Consider the following 18,626-nt stretch of genomic DNA (forward strand, 5'->3'; position numbering starts at 1 on the left):
ATGTGGTATCTTTGACTACTGATAGAATACCTATTTTAACTCCCTGATCTTGGAGTAAGAGCTGTGATGGTGTGTTAGCTAGCTATTGTATAACAAGTTACCCTAAAGCTTAGTGGTTTAAAACAAACATGCATTTATTATCTCACAGTTTCTTTTTGTAAGGAATCCAGGCATGGCTTAGCTGTGTGCCTCTGGTTCCCAGGGTTTCTCACTAGGCTGTAGTCACCTGAAGTCTTTGTTGGAGAATCGTCTTCCAAACTCATTTAAACTGACTCATCTCAGGCCCTCACTGACTTGGCTGGACATGTTAATTCCTTTCCACGTGGGCAGCTCACCTCATGGCAGCTGGCTTTCTTGAAAGTGAGCAGGCAAGAGAGGGTACCCAAGATGGAAGTCAGAGTCTTTTTGTAACCTAATATTACAAGTGACATCCCCTGATCTTTGGTTCATTAGAAATGGATCAGTAGACCCAGCTCACTTCTAAGTGGAGAGGATTATGAAAGGGATGAGTTAGAGCAAGCAGGAATCATTGGGGAAACCATCTTAATGACTGCCTATTACAGTCTGCCCTGTGTTCCTTAATGATTCGTGTCCCTTCCACGTGCAACATACACTTACCCATAGGTCCTCCCAAAGTCTCGTCTCATAGCATTAGCTCAAAGTCAAGAATATTATCAATTAAATCAGGTCTGGACGCTGATGAGACTCATAAGCTGTAGTTTCTTAAATACAGTTCCTCTTGATTTGTAGAACTTTGGAAATAGAGAAGAAATTATCTACCCCAACCCCCACAGCAAGCAGAGTGAAGTCACTGGTGCACAGCAATTCTGAAATCTGGCCAGAAAAATATTTTAAAATTCCTTGATTAGGTCCCAAGGCCCGGAAATAATTCTCCACCCTCTGAACGCTTGGTTCTGCTGTGTGTTTGCACTCCAGTAGTTTTCTAATCTTGCTGACTGGCATTCGAATTTTGGGGATCCATTGGTCTCTTCATTTTGTAGTCTCTGTCCCTGTCACTCCAAGTTGGCAGTTTTCCACTGAGCTAATTCTCTTGAAAATTTTGTGGACTTTGTGTGAATCTCATTAGATAAAAGCCACAGCCATGAATCTCATGAAGGTAAGCTTCTTAGACGTCTTGTCATGTAAATCAAAGTATCTGTGAGTGTCCTCTTTAATCTCGTACCAAAGCCTTTTTCTGATTAAATCATACTCTGAGACAGGAGCTTTGATTTTTCTAAGGTTCTAACAAAATATTTTACAGTTATACCCTTAGTTTTCTCTCTAGACCAGTTTCTTAGCAGTACCCTGGATTTTGTCTTTGTCTAGAAGGCTTTTATTGATTTTAGTATCATCTGCCATCAGTGGAGGCTACGGATTTTCAAAACCATCAAGTTCTTACTCGTTAAGTCTTTCCCTCAATTTTTATTTCTCCTTTTGCCTGTTTCTGTAAGCAATTAAAAAAGAAATGGTGAAAGTTTCCTTAGCTAGATCACCCAGTTCTATTTGCAACACTAACTACAAATAATAGGGTGCTAAACTTTCTGCCACTACTTAACAAGAGTCCCTTTCCTCCAATTTCTGATAAGGTTTTTCTCACTTTTCTTTAAGCCTACGCCAGCACTTAAAGTCCAAAATTTCTGACTAATCCTGTATATATGCAAGTATTGGACAAACTCCAAGCTTTCCAGCTAAGACTGAAAGAACAGTAAAGGCTTCAACTTCTACCTGTCTCAGGAGAGACACTTTGGAGATTGAGTTCAACCAAAAGAATAGCCTACTAAAACAAAAGTCAGTATTCTTCACAGGAATGTTAACAGTCTCTCTACAATGTATTCACAACATATATAATGCAATAAAAGTTATTAGATATATGAAAAACAAGAAAACATAAGCTACATTCAAGAGAAAAAGCAACTTGGACAAGTCCTGAGATAACCCAGATATTGATGTTAGCAAACAAGAAACTTAAAGCAGCTATTATAATTATTCTGAAGGATATAAAGGAAAATGGAATTAATGAATGAGCAGATGGGAATTTCAGCCAAAGAATAAAAACAATTTGGAAATGGGAGTTGTAAAAATTAGAAATACAATATTTGGAAGTAAAAATTAACTGGATAGGTTTAACAACAAATTGGAGGTAGAAGAAGAGTCAATGAAGGTGAATATAGATATGTTAAAATACAGAGAAGAAAGTCTTAAAAGAGAATGGATAGTGTTTCAGTGACGTATGAGAATATCAAAAGGTCTAGCAAATGTAATTAGAATTACAAAAAGGGAGGAAAAGGGATGAAATAGAAAACCTGTTTGAATAATGTCCAGAAATTTCCCAAAATGGTGAAAGATACATATTTCCACATTCAAGAGTGTCATAAAACCCCAAGCAGGATAAATACAAAGGAAACCTCACCTGGGCACATCATTATGATATGCTGAAACCCAAAGATTAAAAAAAATCACCTGGAAAGTATCCAAACAAAATGATGCATTACAGGTAGGAACAATGATATGAATGATGGCTGGCTTTTCATAATCAAAAACAGGACAGTGGGATGACACTTTTTTAAGTGCTGGGAGAAAACAGAAAACCTTTCAACTTAGAATTCCATATCCAGAGAAAAAGTCCTTCAAAAATGAAGGTGAAATAGACCTTTTTAGATAAACAAAAGCTATGAATTTGTTGCTAGCAAATCTACATGACAAGAAATGCTAAAGGGGCTCAGGCGGTTGGAGCTCCATGCTCCTAAAGCTGAAGGTTGCCGGTTCGATTCCCACATGGGCCAGTGCCAGATGGTTCAGTTGGTTGGAGTGCAGGCTCTCAACCACAAGGTTGCCGGTTCAACTCCCGCAAGGGATGGTGGGCTGCATCCCCTGCAACTAACAACGGCAACTGGACCTGGAGCTGAGCTGCACCCTCCACAACTAAGATTGAAAGGACAACAACTTGACTTGGAAAAGTCCCGGAAGTATACACTGTTCCCCAATAAAGTCCTGTTCCCCTTCCCCAATAAAATCTTTTTTTAAAAAATGGATAAAAAGGGTGAGAATTAGACTTAAACACTACATGGCTGAAATTGTGGGAAAATGAAGTTTTAACTACGTTTATCATGAAATTAGAAAACAGGTTAAGAACAAGGTGTGTATTCAAGTAAAGAGCAATTGGACATACACAGAGACAAGAAGAGAGAAAATGAATGAAATGCAGGTCATAGAAGATTAACAGTACCTGAAGTTCTATCTTTGGAAAGGTTCATAATATATCAAATTTTCTGATAAGAGACTACAAGAGGGGAAATTTTTTTTTAACTAACTGAACAACAAGAGATAAACAAAAATGCAGAAAAGAAAAGGCAACAACTTTGGACACAACAGAATTAACCAACTATATATCTAAATGTAGGGGATAAATTCATTGAAAATGTGTAATTGCACAAGGAATATAGAGAATAAATGAGGCAAAATGTCAGAGACCTCTTATCCTAGAAGAATACCATTCAGAATGCTTTAAAGGCGAGCTCTACGAAACTACCAAGAAATGGTTTATTTCTATCTTATAGAGGTTATAACACCCCCCCCCCAAAAAGTAAAAGTTGCCCAGTTCATTTTATAAGAATCTATAATCTTGATTCCAAAATAAGACAAGAACAATATAAGATAATGAAAAGGTCCATTTCACTTATGAACATAAATGCTAAATTTTTAAATAAAGTATTAGCTAACTATATGTTCACCAGTTTCTTAAAAATTAACATATAGTGCTTTTTCAGAAAAGGTAGGGACGACTTAACAGTAAATCTATCAGTCCATCACCACATTAATAGAATAAAAGAGAAAAATCATGATTACCTTAATGTAGAAAAGCACCAGGTAAACTACAAGAAAACATTATACTTAATAATACAATGTGCATTAAGTACAGTGGTTCTCCACGCTTTCACTTTGATACTAAGAATAATCCAGTGTTGTTACTATTTGACATAGTGCTGGAGGTCCACTACCCTCTGGAAAGAAAAGGAATTAAGATATAATGATAGGAAGAGAGTAAATATAATTGTCATTATTGGTAGATCGTATGAACACTTACCTATAAAAACCAGCTAGAACCTGTAAGAGCAAGATTGCCAGATTGCCAGTCAATTTACGTAATATTTTGTTTCTCCCTCTATGCCATCTCTGATTTTAATTGAGAATTTTATATTCTGGGTTTGGTTTATTTTTTTTCTCTCTTAGGTTCCCTCTCTCTCCCCTCCATCTATACCCCCAGACTTCTTCAAGATTTTCTTTGTGTTTGATTTTCTCCATCCTGAAGATAATATACCTAGGTTTATATTTGTATATTTATATTTGTCCTGTTTGGTATTCTCTACTTCCTGGATCTTTGGTTTGGTGTCTGTCATTAACCTTGGAAAATTTTCAGCCATTAATACTTCAAATATTTCTTTTGCTTTCTCTCTTTTTCTGATATTCCAGTTGTGCATAAGTTAACGCTTTAAAAAAAAAAAAGATTTTATTGGGGAAGGGGAACAGGACTTTATTGGGGAACAGTGTGTACTTCTAGGACTTTTTTTTTTTTTTCCAAGTCAAGTTGTTGTCCTTTCAATCTTAGTTGTGGAGGGTGCCGTTCAGCTTCAAGTTGTTGTCCTTTTAGTCTTAGTTGTGGAGGGCGCAGCTCAGCTCCAGGTCCAATTGCCGTTGTTAGTTGCAGGGGGCACCTCTCACCATCCCATGCGGGACTCGAGGAATTCAACTGGCAACCTTGTGGTTGGGAGCCCACTGGCCCATGTGAGAATCGAACTGGCAGCCTTCGGAGTTAGGAGCATGGAGCTCTAACCGCCTGAGCCACCGGGCCAGCCCCGGTTAACACTTTTAATTGTCCCACAATTCTCGCATATTCTGAGGCTTTTGTGTGTGTGTGTGTTTGTTTTTCTCTGCATAATTTGGGAAGTTTCTGTTGACGTGTATCTTCAAACTCATTCTTTGTTCACCTGTGTCATCTATTGATAAGCCCATCAAAGACGTTATTTCTGTTAGAGCGCTTTTAAATTTCTAGCATTTTCTTTTGGTTCTTTCTTAAGGACTTCCATCTTTCTGCTTACATTACCCCTCCATTTTTGCACGTTGTCTGCTTTTCCCATTAGTGACCTTAACATAACAACTATAGTTATTTTAAATTCCTAGTATGAAAACTCTAAAATCTGTGCTGTAGCTGGGCCTGTTTTTTGATGCTCGCTTTGTCTCTTCAGACTGTTTTTTCTTGTGCGTGTCTTGTAATTTTTTTGTTGAAAGCTGGACATGATATACTAGGTAATAGAAACTAACGTAATTAGGTTTTTAGGTGAGGTCTTATGTTAATCTGGCTAGGCTCCAGCTAGGTTTAATGTTTACTGTAGCTGGAGCTGCCAGAGGCTTTGGTTTCCTCTAGATCCCTTGCTTTTTTCCTTCCTCTGTTATCTTTGGGTCTCCCTGAGACCTCCTTCAATAGAATGTGTCCTGCTGCTTGTTGTAATCTGCTGTTGTTATACTGAAGCCCTGTTATACTGATGTGGTGGTAGTAAAGAATTCAGAAGAATAAGCAGTCTGAAATCTTATTAAGTCTTGGTTTGCAGTGGGCTTGGGCTGTGACCTTCAGAAGTCCTTAGCCCTTACTAAGATAGGAAGGCTAGAGAAACTAGAGCTGCCCAACTGGCCCTCCTCCAGGTCCAAAAAGGCTCTAGTATGTAGTTTTCCTTGGAATGCAGGAGTTTGTTATGGACAGTGCTCTGAGTGTAGTTCAAAATGTTTACTTTAACCCTCCCTCTGCCCAAAAACAGGAGGAGGTCCCCCCCCCTACACACACCCTGATCTTTAGTGTGAGAACTCGGAGTTCCTGGAGGTAAATTCATGCATGTGGGGGGGCCCTCAAGAATTTTTAACTCACGAGCTAGTCTACACTAAGCCACCAACACTTCACCAAAATTACCAATTAAGAATTTGTATCAGTTTATGGCTCTCGCAGCTTCTGCTTCAGGTAAGCTGATATTTGCTATGACTTTCTGTATTCCCGTGATTCTCCAAACATTGTGGTGGTATTTCCTTTGTAACCTCAATTCCCTGATGGATTTCTTTTAAAGTTTTTGATTGTCAGCTGGTCGAATGTTTTTCTTATTGTGAAGATGCGAGTGAAAGTCTCTAAGCTCTTTACATGTTATAAAACGGAAAGTACCAGTATTGTTTTTATCCGACCCAAATAACCAACCACAAAATGTTAACAAACACTTAAGATTTCATTTTCAATTCCGTGAGACAGCATCTTCACAGCTACAATTAGCTTGATTATGGAGTACATGAAGTCTGAGAAATTGGGTCCTGGGAAGGCAGAGTCCAGAGGTGACTTTGTGGCTTTGATTGGTTATGTCTGAGTGACTTAATTTTTAGGTGACAAATAGTAGACCAGTTTCTGTAGCTGTGTCACAATGAGACTGCTAATGCTAAAGTAAGTAATTTTTTTTTTTTACTGAGCACTTAGTATAGTCATGTGCCACGTAATGACATTTCAGTCAGCGATGGACCCCCATATACAACAGTCCCATAAGATTATAATGGAGGTGTAAAATTCCTATCACCTAGTGACATTATAGCACAGTGCGTTACTCATATGTTAGTAGTGATGCTGGTGTAAACCTGTGCTGCCAGTCGTCTAAAAGTATAGCACCTATAATTACATATAGTACATTATACTTGAGAATGATAATAAATGACTGTTACTAGTTGATGTATTTACTATAATTTTGTTATTTTAGAGTGTACTCTTTCTACTTATATATAAAAAAAAACATTTGCTATAAAACAGTATGCCATGTTATGCCGGCAGTTTCATATATCTTGTGTTTATTGCATCTCTTGATTGCATCATTTTCTCTTGTGCTTGATTTAATCTGGTGTGTTTTGTTCATCATAGCCTCTAAGTATACAAAGTCTGCCAATGTTGCCAGTAAGAGGCCATGTCGAGCAATTTACCTAAAAATGAAATTAAATGTGAGTAAGGACTATGAGGTAGAAAATCAGTGATGGTAATTAGCTCGCCCGTCAGGTATGTCCCACTCCATCATAGCAACAATCTTGAAGAACAAGAACAAAGTGACGGAAGCTGTTAAAGGACCTGCTTCATTGAAGACAATGAGACTAACAAAAATTCGAGAAGGGCCTATATCAGACATGGAGAAACTTCTAATAACCTGGATTGAAGACCAGGCACAGAAGCGTATCCCTCTCAGCACCATGCTGATCACGGCCAAAGCAAAAAGTTTGTTTGCAATGTTGAAAGAAAAGGTTGTACCCAACTACAATGTTGAATTTACTGCTAGCTCTGGGTGGTTTAAACGATTCAAGAATCGTTATTCATTACATAACTTGAAAGTAAGTCGTGAGTCTGCTGATGTGAAAGCAGCTGAACAATTCTTGGAAACTCTAGATAAGCTGATTGTGGAGGAAAATTACTTGCCAGAGCAAATATTCAATATAAATGAAACCTCCCTATTCTGGAAACAAATGCCTGAAAGGACTTGTATCCATAAGGAGGCCAAGTCAATGCCAGGTTTCAAGGTTTTTAGGGACAGGGTAACAGTCTTACTTGGGGGCAATGTTGCAGGCTACAAATTGAAACCCTTTGTGATCTGGCACAGTGAGAACCCCAGGGCCTTCAAATATGTCAGTAAGTGTACATTGCCAGTGTGCTACAGGAGCAATAGGAAGTTATGGATGACACAACTCATCTTCCTAGATGCCCTCTTGAATTGCTATGCCCACGAAATGGAAAAGTACTGTTTGGAGAATAACATACCTTTCAAGATTTTGCTTATTGTTGATAATGCTCCCGGACACACTCCTTTTATATGTGACCTTCATCCCAATATCAAAGTGATGTTTTTCCCTCCAAACACCACCTCTTTGATTCAACCAATGGATCAAGGAGTTATAGCAGCTTTGAAGGCCCACTACCTGAGGAGGACCTTTGCCCAGGCTATTGCTGCAATTGAGGAAGACACTGATGCAGTTCTGGAAGTATTTATGATTGCAGCAAGAACCTTGCTTGGGCTTGGGGTGATGTCACCAAGGAGGGTATGAACAGCATCTGGAAAAAGACACTCAAGAGGTTTGTCCATGACTTCAAAGGATTTGCCAAGGGTGAGGAGGTTGCAAAAATCAACCAGGCTGTGGTTGAGATGGCAAACGCAGGACTTTAACCTGGATGTGGAAGAAGGTGACATTGGGGAGCTCCTAGAGATGGTTCCTGAGGGATTGACTAATGAGTTGTTGGAACTGGACAGGAATGCATGGCTGAAGAGGAGGCAAGAACAAAAGAAGAACCCCCAAGAAAATTCACAGTGAAGGGTTTAGCAGAAGCTTTTGCAGACCTCAGCAAGCTCCTTAAAAAGTTTGAAAACATGGACCCCCAACACTGAAAGGTTTTCATTAATAGAGAGGGATGTTCATGGTGCATTATCTGCTTACAAGCAAATCTATGATGAAATAAATCAAGCAAACCACCGTGGGCATATTGCAGAAAAGAGGGACACCTCAAGAAGAGCCTCAGGCAAGTCCTTCAGGAGGCGTTCCAGAAGAAAGCATTGTTACCACAGACAACAGCTCCACACGTTATTGCCCCCGAAGACCTTCCAGTGGGACAAGATGTGGAGGTGGAAGTCAGTGATGCTGATCAACCTGACCCTGTGTAGGCCTAGGCTAATGTGTGTGTTTGTGTCTTAGTTTTTAACAAAAAAGTTTAAAAAGTAAAAAAAAAAAAAAATCTAATAGAAAACTGATTTATACAATATATAAAGAAAACATTTTTGTACAGTTGTACAATGTGTTTGTTTTAAGATAAGTGTATTACAAAAGTGGAAAAGTTGTAAAAATGTTACAGTAAGCTAAGGTTAATTTATCATTGAAGAAAGATAAATTTTTAAAATAAATTTAGTGTAGTCTAAGTGTACAGTGTTTATAAAGCCTACAGTAATGTACAGTCATGTCCTAGACTCTCACATTCACTCACCACTCATGACTCACCCAGAGCAACTTCCAGTCTTGCAAGATCAATGGTAAGTGCTTTATACAAGTCTGTCATTTTTTATTTTTTATACCATACTTTTACTGTACCTTTTCTATGTTTGGATATATTTAGATACACAGATACTTACCATTGTGTTATAGTTGCCTACATATTCAGTACTGTAACACACTGTACAGGCTTTTAGCCCAGGAGCAATAGGCTGTACCATACAGCCCAGGTGTGGGGAAGGCTAGACCGTCTAGATTTGTGTAAGTGCACCATCATGTTCCGACAACGACGAAATTGCCTAACAACACATTTCTGAGAATGTATCCCTGTCGTAAAGCTACGCATGACTGTATATGCCAAACACTTTTTCACTGAATGGGTATACAACCCTAGTCAGGATTAAGAAACTGTGTCTTTCTGGGACCCTGGTTCCATCAAGGAGCGATAAAATGGGTTAGGGGAGTAGATAGTATTAAAGAGGGAGAAGTAGTAGGTATAAAATAAGGCAGTTACCCCACACACACAGATTTAGAAAGTCACAAACCACACAGGCACAAAACAGGCGAATTCTAAATCACTCCAATCCTAAAATCTCCGCCTCACTAAGCCCTGCCCATTGCCTTTTACCTGCAGGCACAATGCCCCAGGGCACTGATGGCCTCCTGGACCCCAGCGGAGTAGTCCCCTGAGCCCGCTTCCAGTTTGCCGAGCTTGCTCCGATTGTCAAGCCGGACAGCTGCGTCTGCGCACTGGGAACCTGGCGAGGGCTCTCAGAAGCCCCCGGGGTGGGCTGGCTTGGAGGTGGTCTGTATTTCTGGGACCCAGAGCCAGGCCTGAGAGGCTTCTAGGCTGCTGTGTTCCCGACCAGGTGGCACCTATAAGGGACAGAGGACAGTGATCACCCGTCGGGGAAAGGAGCTGTGCCTGGCAGTCTCACCGCCTGATTTCAGGACGCCATTGCTGCCCCTGTAGGAACTACATTTCACAGAGGCCGTTGCGGCAGGACACGCCCACTTCCGGTGAGGCTTTGAAGTGCGGGCGAGTGGGGCGGGTTCTGAGGAGGAAGCCGCGAGGGGCGTGGGGCTTGGCTGGGCAGCCTGGGAAAATGCGGGGCAGAACGTGAACGTGTGCGCGTGACTTGGCGACTGTGACCAAGGGTACGAGGGTGCGTGGTATATGTGTGTATAAGAGGACGTGGCTGCGTGGAGGAGGCGGGTGCGTGTGTGATGGGGAGCGTGTGCAAGTGTAGGGTGTGACTGGTAGGGAGGGCGCGGCCCCTAAGACTTGCGCGCGTTTCGGTGCGTCTGTGCCCATCCCAGGAGCATGTGAGAGACGGTGTGCATTGAAATGAATGAGGGGTTTAGGGGGCTGAGAGCTGGAACCCTCCCGGAGGATATCACCCCGCACCAACCCACACACAGACCCAACCACCAAGAAGTTAGCGTGGGCCAAAGTCTAGAGTCTTGGACAAGTGCCCGATTGGGGCGGGGCGGCCAACACGTCTTGCTGCCCCACCTGGAGGGAGCAGAACTCCGCACATGTCCAAACATCCATGGGACTGAGTACGGAGGTAAGAGTGACAGGTGGCAGGTGTGCGGCTGCAAGAGTGGAAATTAAGATTTGGGGGTGCTGTGCCTCGGGGCCCAAGTGTTTGAGGAGGATGTCCCTGGCCTCAGAGACTGGCGGACCCAGGAGTCCAAAGGATTGGAAGGTCACCTTGGGCTAGAGTATAGAGCTGAATTCAGGGAGGGATCTTATGAGACACTGCCCTTCCCAGTCTTCGTGGGTATCTCCAAGAACCCAGGGGAGAGAGCATTCCCTTACCCATTAGAACATCACCCCTGGGTGCTCTGCTGCTCTTCAAGAAGGACCTCGGTGTTTATGGTTTTACGTGTCAGAGTCGTGTCCTGCATATCACTGTGGAATGGGACTTGGGAGGAAGGCGAGATTCACAGCTTCATCTGGCAGTGCTGAGAGATCCCAGCTTTTATGGCTTAGTCACCTACCTTCTAGTAAGTAAACCAAAACGTTCCGGTACCTCCCTCACAGTTCTCTCTCTTTACGCCCTAACCCCCTCCCCCGCGCGCAGTGGGTAAGGGATGGGAAGCAGTGCTGTAGTACATAGTGTTCCTGGCTTGTTTCACTGCATGCCATAGCAATAGCTAATGTTTCCTGCCTGCTTATTGTGGGCCAGAAGCAGTTCTAAGACCTTTGGGGCATATCAACATGAAGCCTCACAACGTTATGAAATGGAAACTATCTTACCTCCTTTTCAAAGATGAGGACCCTGAGGCATAGAGAGGAGGAGTAATTGCCAGGAAGTAGAGGAGTCAGGATTCAGATCCGGGACAGGCTGACTGCAGAGTCCCTCTCTACTGGCTGTCATGTAATCCCCTCAGCAAAGGCTTCAGATAGGTATTCGTACCCACTTTTTACTGTTGAAGAAACCAACTCTGAAAGCGTTAAATAACTTCAAGAGTACATATCACAAAACCTCCACTGAGCAAGTTTTTTTTTTTTAATTTTCTGACCTAATTTCTCTTATGTAAAATGGAGTAACATATACCTCATAGGGTTGTTACAAGGATTAAATGAACTCATACCTATAAAGTAGTTGGTGTAGTCCCTGCCACATACTAAGTGTTCATTCTTATCATTATCATGATCATTATAATAATACTTTCAGAAAGCAGTGGAGTTTATAGGAAAGAAACCAGAATTAAGTCAAATACTTGTATCCTCTTCCAAATAGAAGAAACTTGGCTTGGGGGGCAAGGGACTTCTTCAGAACTGTCGTTTGTCACAAAGCAAAATGAGAAACTGGGTCTCCTAATGGTTTTTTGGTTCAGTTATCTGCAAGTCACGTGGACTCTCTTTAGGGAAGATGGCTTTTTCCGAATCTTATTGAATCTGTATGAATCCTGGCGAGTTAGGGGACATATTTCCTGTTATATTCTGGTGTCTGCTTGAGCAAATAACTTGGGTACTGGAGTCAGGCAGACCTAGGGCGGTGACTGGGCTCCGTTATTTGCAAGCAGTATGACTTATACAAAGGCTTCACTTCCCAGAGCTTTCATGTATGAAATGTTAATAGTAGTTCCTATTTTCACTGAAGATTGTGAAGGTTAAGTCAGAGTAGTAATGATATCTGTAGCATACCTGGTTCATCTCTAGTTAATGAGTGGTGGCTTTGATGGAGAGGGGTGTGCTCAGCCTGAACACCCAGAACAGAGCAGAACCCCAGCTATAAATTGTGGGTCTTACAGCAAGTGCCTGGACTGTGAGGGGTGGTTGGGTAGGTGGGAGTGGGGGAGTGAACAGGGAGCTGAAGGGAAGAAAGAGTTCCCAGGTCGTGATGCTCATGTCACTACTCCTTTCTCCTCCCCCAGCTCTGCCCTCTCAGGGTAAAGCCTTCAAATGAGGGGCCAGGAAGAGGAGGAGGTGATGGGGATCGAACTCTTCAAAGCTATGTCCCTGGTGAGTTAGTAGTCCCTCTCTCCTCCTCACAATACATTTTGCTTTTCAAGGTTTGGTAATGTTTGTTTCCTTCTGAGAACTGTCTGCTTACGAGTTCTACCCTGTGACCTGAGTCCTATTTCTTCCCTTTCTGATAAGTGGTGGGGTCACAGGGAGAGACTCAAACGGCTCAGTGATCTATCAGAGCTTGTGCTTCTTCCTGTTTGGTGTTTACTCTTCATGCAAGAAATGATCCACACAAGCCTTTCCCTCTGCTCAGTCTTTTCATAATCATCAAACTATGCAGAAATGCAGTCCTTATAGTAAATTTGAGAGCCATGATTTGCCTGGTCCCTAAGTCCCCCTCCTGGCTCTCAGAAAGCTTGCAGTCTGTGATCAGTGCTGCATGTGGAGAGTAGGCTTCCTGTGGAGTGGTGGGGGAGGGCCATTAATAGCTCATATGAGCGCCTTTGGGTGAATTAGGAAAAGGTGCCTCTTCCTGTTGACTGAAGCTCTGTGACAGGCCACAGTGTGGCAAGAGGAAATCTTTATTTGAGCTCCTTTTTGCCTCCTTGGCGAGAGATCCTTGTACAGGATGTAGGCTGCACAGTCATACTCACTGTTGGAGGGGGGTGGGTGGTGGGAGCAATTGAATCACAGAGGAAGTGATTTCTGAGTTGCATCTTGAAGGAAGTGCAGGGAATCAAAAATAATTTTAAATAGTAAAATTGTTTTTATTTTATATCAAAAACACAATGAGCAGTTTATATCAAAACCAAACACCTTTTCTTAGCAAGATATAATGCCATAAAACATGGTCTACCAGTAGAATGTGTTCCTTTGAGCATTTAAACATTTGCTACAAAAGCATTATTGTTGTCAGAGGAAAGAGTGGCAGAATATGGCATAAAGGTTAGTAACATGGACTCTTGAACCAGATTGCCTGGGTACAAATTCTATACTACTGTATGCTAGATAAAGCATCTTAATCTCAGTTTCCTCAGCCATAAAATGAGAATAATACTAATTTATAGGATTTTTGTGAGGAATTATGTTAATCTATTTTAAGTGTTTAGAGTACCTGGCACATAATAGGGATCACATAAGCATCAACTATATATGCCACTATCTGCCTGTGTAGCTACTGTTTGCCTATGTGCCCATGTAGTTAAACACACACACACGTACAGGTTGAAGAATGCAATATGATGTTTAATGTACAAGCAGCACTGAATACCAGGACGCTTTTTATTTCCAATGAAGTATTAATTTTAAAAACAATAATAATTTACACTGAATTTGGGAGAGTCCTGGTTCTGGGTAAGATGGGCTGAGCACACTCCACTCTGTCTTCCCCAATGAAGCTTCTGTAAAACCACAACATCCCTGGAGAAGCAGTTAGAGGCCTCTAAAAGGTGAATAGTAGCAGGCAGATTGGCGAAGAAGCCCAAAATGTGGAATGCCGCCAAACATATGGTGTGTTCGCATTTTCCCCTCCCAATAGCTCATAGCATGGATTCAGCAAGCATAAAACATAGAAGTGGTATTGGCATGGATAGAAAGAACTACAAGAGAAACATTCTAATTTCAGGCTCAGGAGCTGGATAAGGGATCTAATGCTCAGAGAGTGGCAGTGGGGGTGTCCCTTTAAAAAGATTTTTCTCTGTTTTTTGTGCCCTGACAGTGGCAGTGGGGGTCTTCAGGAGTCTAAAACTCGGAGGGAGGAGAAGTTTTCTCTGTGGTTGGAGAACCTGTGTTCCCCAGAGGGTGGGAGAAACCCTCACTGCTTTTTTTCTGCTTCTGTCCTCACCCTGCTTGGCCCCAGGGGCTGGGTACAGTCATGGCAAGTACACAGTGGAATGGAATAAATAAGCTCCCAGTTACCTGGCCAGAAGACTAAAAAGGGGAGCTCATGGGAAATGGAAAATACTGGAGAGATCACAGAGAGGGTGGAGTTTTGGAAATCAACCACATGAAGTTGTTTATGAACTCCGAGGCTTACTCTGAGCTGCTCATGCATGTATCTGACCCTAAAACTAAGGATTAGACCACTGTTCATGAGTGGTACACAGTAGCACAGGTTAATATCATTGCAAAGTCTTTGAAAATGCAACTGCTTTTGAAACACAGCTCACAGAAGGCTATTTAGAATGTGTACCCTGAACACATCAACATTCTCCATAGAATTTAAATAAGACATAGAGTCTTATAACATCCAAAATGTCAAGGATACAATCCAAACTTACTTAGCTAATGAAAAACTAGGGAAATTTCAATTCACAAGGGAAAAGACAATCACCAAACACTAACATTGATGAGACACAGATATTGGCATTATCTGATAATGACTTTGAAGCAACTATTAGAAAAATGCTCCAACAAGTAAGGGTGAACACTCTTGAAACAAATGGAAAGATAATCTCAGTCAAGAAATAGAAAAGATCAAGAAATGATAACTATAACAGCCAAAATAAGCTTACTGGATGGGAGCTTATTGTCATGTCAGTGGACATGACAAAGGAAATAGTGAACTTGAAGACAGATAGAAACTAATCTGAATAACAGAAAAAATATTAAATAGAGCCTCAGGGCCCTGTGGGACAATACCAAGATGTTTAACATTCATAACATTGAGTCCCAAAAAAGAGGAAAAAGTGGAGTGTAGAAAAAATATTTGAAAAAATAATGGCTAAAAAATTTCCAACTTTAGTGAGACATAAACTTGTGGATGCATGAAGCTCTGCAAACTCCAGTGTGATAAACTCAAAGAAATCCCCTCCTGAAAACTTTGTAATCAGACTGCTGAAAACTAAAGACAAGGAAAAAGAAATTCTCCAAAGCAGCCAGAGAAAAATAATGCTTAACATAAAGAGCAACAGGATTTGAATAACTGGATTTCTCATCAGAAACCATAAAAATCAGAAGGAAGTAGAAATACTTTTTTAAAGCACTCAAAGAAAAGAACTGTCAACTTAGAATTCTATGTCCAGTAAAAATAGCTTTCAAAAATGAAGGTGAAATAGTTGCTCATATGAAGGAAAACTAAGAATTTTCATTGACAGATTTCTGAAAGAATTGCTAAAGGAATTTTTTCACATAGAAATTATACCAGAAGGGAACTTGAAACATCAGGAATGAAGGAAGAAGTGCAGCAGAAATGGTAACTGTGTATATGTAAATACAAGAGACTGTTCTTTTGAGTTATTTAAAATATCTTCAACAGTTGAAAACAAAACTTATAACTTAGGTTTCCTGAACAGAACAGGATTTGAGCATAGGTGGTCTGGCTTCAGAGACCATGTTCTTAACTACTATAGTATACTGGAATTAGATAAAATATAAGTGAAACATATTGAAGTATTAACCCAATGAAATGTTTCACCCATCTCAGCCTCCCCCTTTTTCTCTTCTTTTCCATCCCTCCTTCATCATTATCATAGGTAACAATTCTTGAGCACTTAGGTGGGTACTGTGCCTGTTAATTCATTTAATTCTCACAATGCTGCTACAAGGTGGGTACTAAAATCATTCCCATTTTCAGGTGGGTAAACTGAGGCACGAGGGAGTTAATTAACTTGGCCAAGATCACCCAGCTGGTCGGCACCAGAGTCTGAATTCTTTAGAGTAATCTGACCTTTTTCTCTAGTACTTATTTGAAACTCTTCCTTCGATGTTGATATAAGTGAAATCACAAAATAAGAAATGGAAAATCTGCCAGCAACCTCAGAATGGATGCCTGATATACCACTTGCTGGTTGGTTAGGAAATTCAGCCCATGTAACAAAACACAGGTTGCTTGACATGTGCTTAGCTCATATGATCTCTCCGAATAGTTTTTAGCAGATCATCAAAAACCAACTATCCAAAGGTGTTCTCTCCTAATCCAAATATATTTTTATTTCAAAAGAAAAGAATGTTGTTAGACATTTTTCTCTCATTTTTCTAGGCACACCTTTTTTTAATTAAAGTTTATTGGGGTGACAATGGTTAGTAAAGTTACATAGGTTTCAAGTGTACAATTCTGTAATACATCATCTATATATCACATTGTGTGTTCACCAATTTTATTTTTTAGAGCAGTTTTAGTTTGACAGCAAAATTGAGAGGAAGGCATAGAGATTTCCCATGTACCCTTTCCCATGTACCCTTTATCCCATGTACCCTTTAACACACGCCCCTAGTTGATCTATAAGCAGACAGTTGACAAATCTTAATCATGATCCCATCCTGCTGGTATTGTCATTGTTTTTAGCCATTTTTGAATTTGGCAAGCTTATTCTAACAATACTATCAAAATGCAAAAAATATAGAATATCTAAACCCATCTCGATAAACAACTAATTGAATGACTTGCCATACATAATATTCCTATGATTCAGGGTTACCTTTTCATCTCTTTTGTGAATTTTCTCTTTATTCTTTTGCCCAACTTCCTATTTTTTTGGCCTTTTTCTCAATTTTGAAGAATTCTGATGCCATTCCTCTTAACTGTCCTGTGTTAGGTACACCTCTTAACATCTCAAAAACACTAAGATTTTGTAGAATATATTGTGGAGATTGAAATCATGTTCATCAGGTCAGCGTCCTTCCTTGAAACTTTCCTTCACAGTACCAAAGCTCTTTAATTTCTCCATGTGGAAAAGTGACATAGCTCCTAACATAGATAAAATAATTTAGTACTTGATACTGTTTTGAATGCAGTCAACATTTTTTCATAAATGCTCATAAATTTCATAGAATTGTAAATACTCCAAGAGCAGAGAGCATCTGTCATATCTTTTTTCTTAATATGTATGTATAACTAGGCAGAAAAGTTGTCCAGTAACTACCTCACCTGGATCATTTAGACCCCCAGTACAATTACTTGCGCACAATGTTTGTTTTTTTCCCCAAAGTGTGAATAGCATAATCCTTTACTCTAGGTCCAGCTAAATGGGGGCATAAACACTGTTTGAGCAAAATTATATTTGTGTCATTTCAGGATTCAGTGACTTTCACAGATGTGGCCATAGACTTCTCCCAAGATGAGTGGCAATGGCTGAATCTTGCTCAGAGGACTTTGTACAAGAAGGTGATGTTGGAAAACTACAGAAACCTAGTGTCAGTGGGTAAGAGCATCTTTCTCCTTCCACCTCCCCATAGGAGTTTTTCCACCTCAGCCATTGTTCCTGCCTGTACCAGCATTTTCCTACAATATCCCTCTTCTCTCAATAACATTTGGACTGGGTCGTAGCTCTGGAATTGCCACAGCATAGCCAATTTTCTTATCTTAATTACAGGTCTTTGCATTTTAAAACCAGATGTGATCTCCTTATTGGAGCAAGGTAAAGAGCCCTGGGTAACGAATGAAGAGATGAAAGGAGTCCTGTGCCCAGGTAAGTACAGGATTACTGGAGCTGGGAAGACTATTTTCAAGATGTTTCTTCTCTTTAAGACTTATTGGAAAACACCTCTCAAAATCCCTCCCCCCATTTTTTTTTTTTTTTTTTTTTTTAAATATTGGGCTTTCTGAGCATGTGGGCCTGCCCATGCATGATGAGATTGGCACTGTTTAGCAAATGACTTAGTTCTCTCAACATGATCCCTATGACTCAGACGGTAGAAACAATTTGTTTCTTTCTCTTGATTTATGAAAAATCTTTCCCAAATTGAACCGTCTTGTTCTAACATCATTTTTAAATGGACCTTCTCTTCCCCACTGGTATGACCTACCACCTTTACCTTTATTGATTTCCTACAAATCCCATGGAACGTTTCTGAACTCTGTTATTGTCCATTGATATTTACCTAGTTTTGCTCAAGTACCATACTGTTTTAATCATTCCTGATTTTCAACATTTCTAAATTCTTTAGACAAATTTGTGTTTAATTTTTTGAACTGGTTTAAATATTTTCCTTTCTTTAAAATGTGAGTTTATTGGATTAACAAGTTTTATAGCTATATTCTTCCCTCTGCTTTTCATTATTGTTCTCTTTAGTGCTTTCTGTTGTTGTTACGTATTCTTGCTTTGTTGTTTATGCCTGTTTTTCCCCCCTCACATCATCCCACCCCTTGAATTGGAAAGGTTGTTAGTCCCACAAGTTTTTACCTTTACGTCTTTACATATTTAAAACTTCGTATTTTGAAGTTTAT

General features: G+C 40.3%; 2 protein-coding genes across 2 annotated transcripts in view; both read left to right on the forward strand.

Annotated features, from left to right (window-relative positions):
* ZFP28 (ZFP28 zinc finger protein) overlaps positions 1–11,049 on the forward strand; it is a 32,387-nt gene extending 21,338 nt beyond the window's left edge. Inside the window, exons 8-9 of the mRNA XM_074315363.1 lie at positions 9,671–10,056; positions 10,936–11,049. Of these exons, the coding sequence (XP_074171464.1) occupies positions 9,671–9,726 (56 nt within the window). The 3' untranslated portion in view covers positions 9,727–10,056; positions 10,936–11,049. The remainder of the gene's footprint in view (positions 1–9,670; positions 10,057–10,935) is intronic.
* Positions 10,937–18,626, forward strand: part of ZNF470 (zinc finger protein 470) — a 37,528-nt gene continuing 29,838 nt past the window's right edge. Inside the window, exons 1-4 of the mRNA XM_074315367.1 lie at positions 10,937–11,049; positions 12,427–12,514; positions 17,475–17,601; positions 17,773–17,868. Coding sequence (XP_074171468.1) covers positions 12,455–12,514; positions 17,475–17,601; positions 17,773–17,868 — 283 coding nt within the window. The 5' untranslated portion in view covers positions 10,937–11,049; positions 12,427–12,454. The remainder of the gene's footprint in view (positions 11,050–12,426; positions 12,515–17,474; positions 17,602–17,772; positions 17,869–18,626) is intronic.

Source organism: Rhinolophus sinicus, linkage group LG11, assembly GCF_036562045.2.
Source record: "Rhinolophus sinicus isolate RSC01 linkage group LG11, ASM3656204v1, whole genome shotgun sequence".
Lineage (NCBI taxonomy): Eukaryota > Metazoa > Chordata > Mammalia > Chiroptera > Rhinolophidae > Rhinolophus > Rhinolophus sinicus.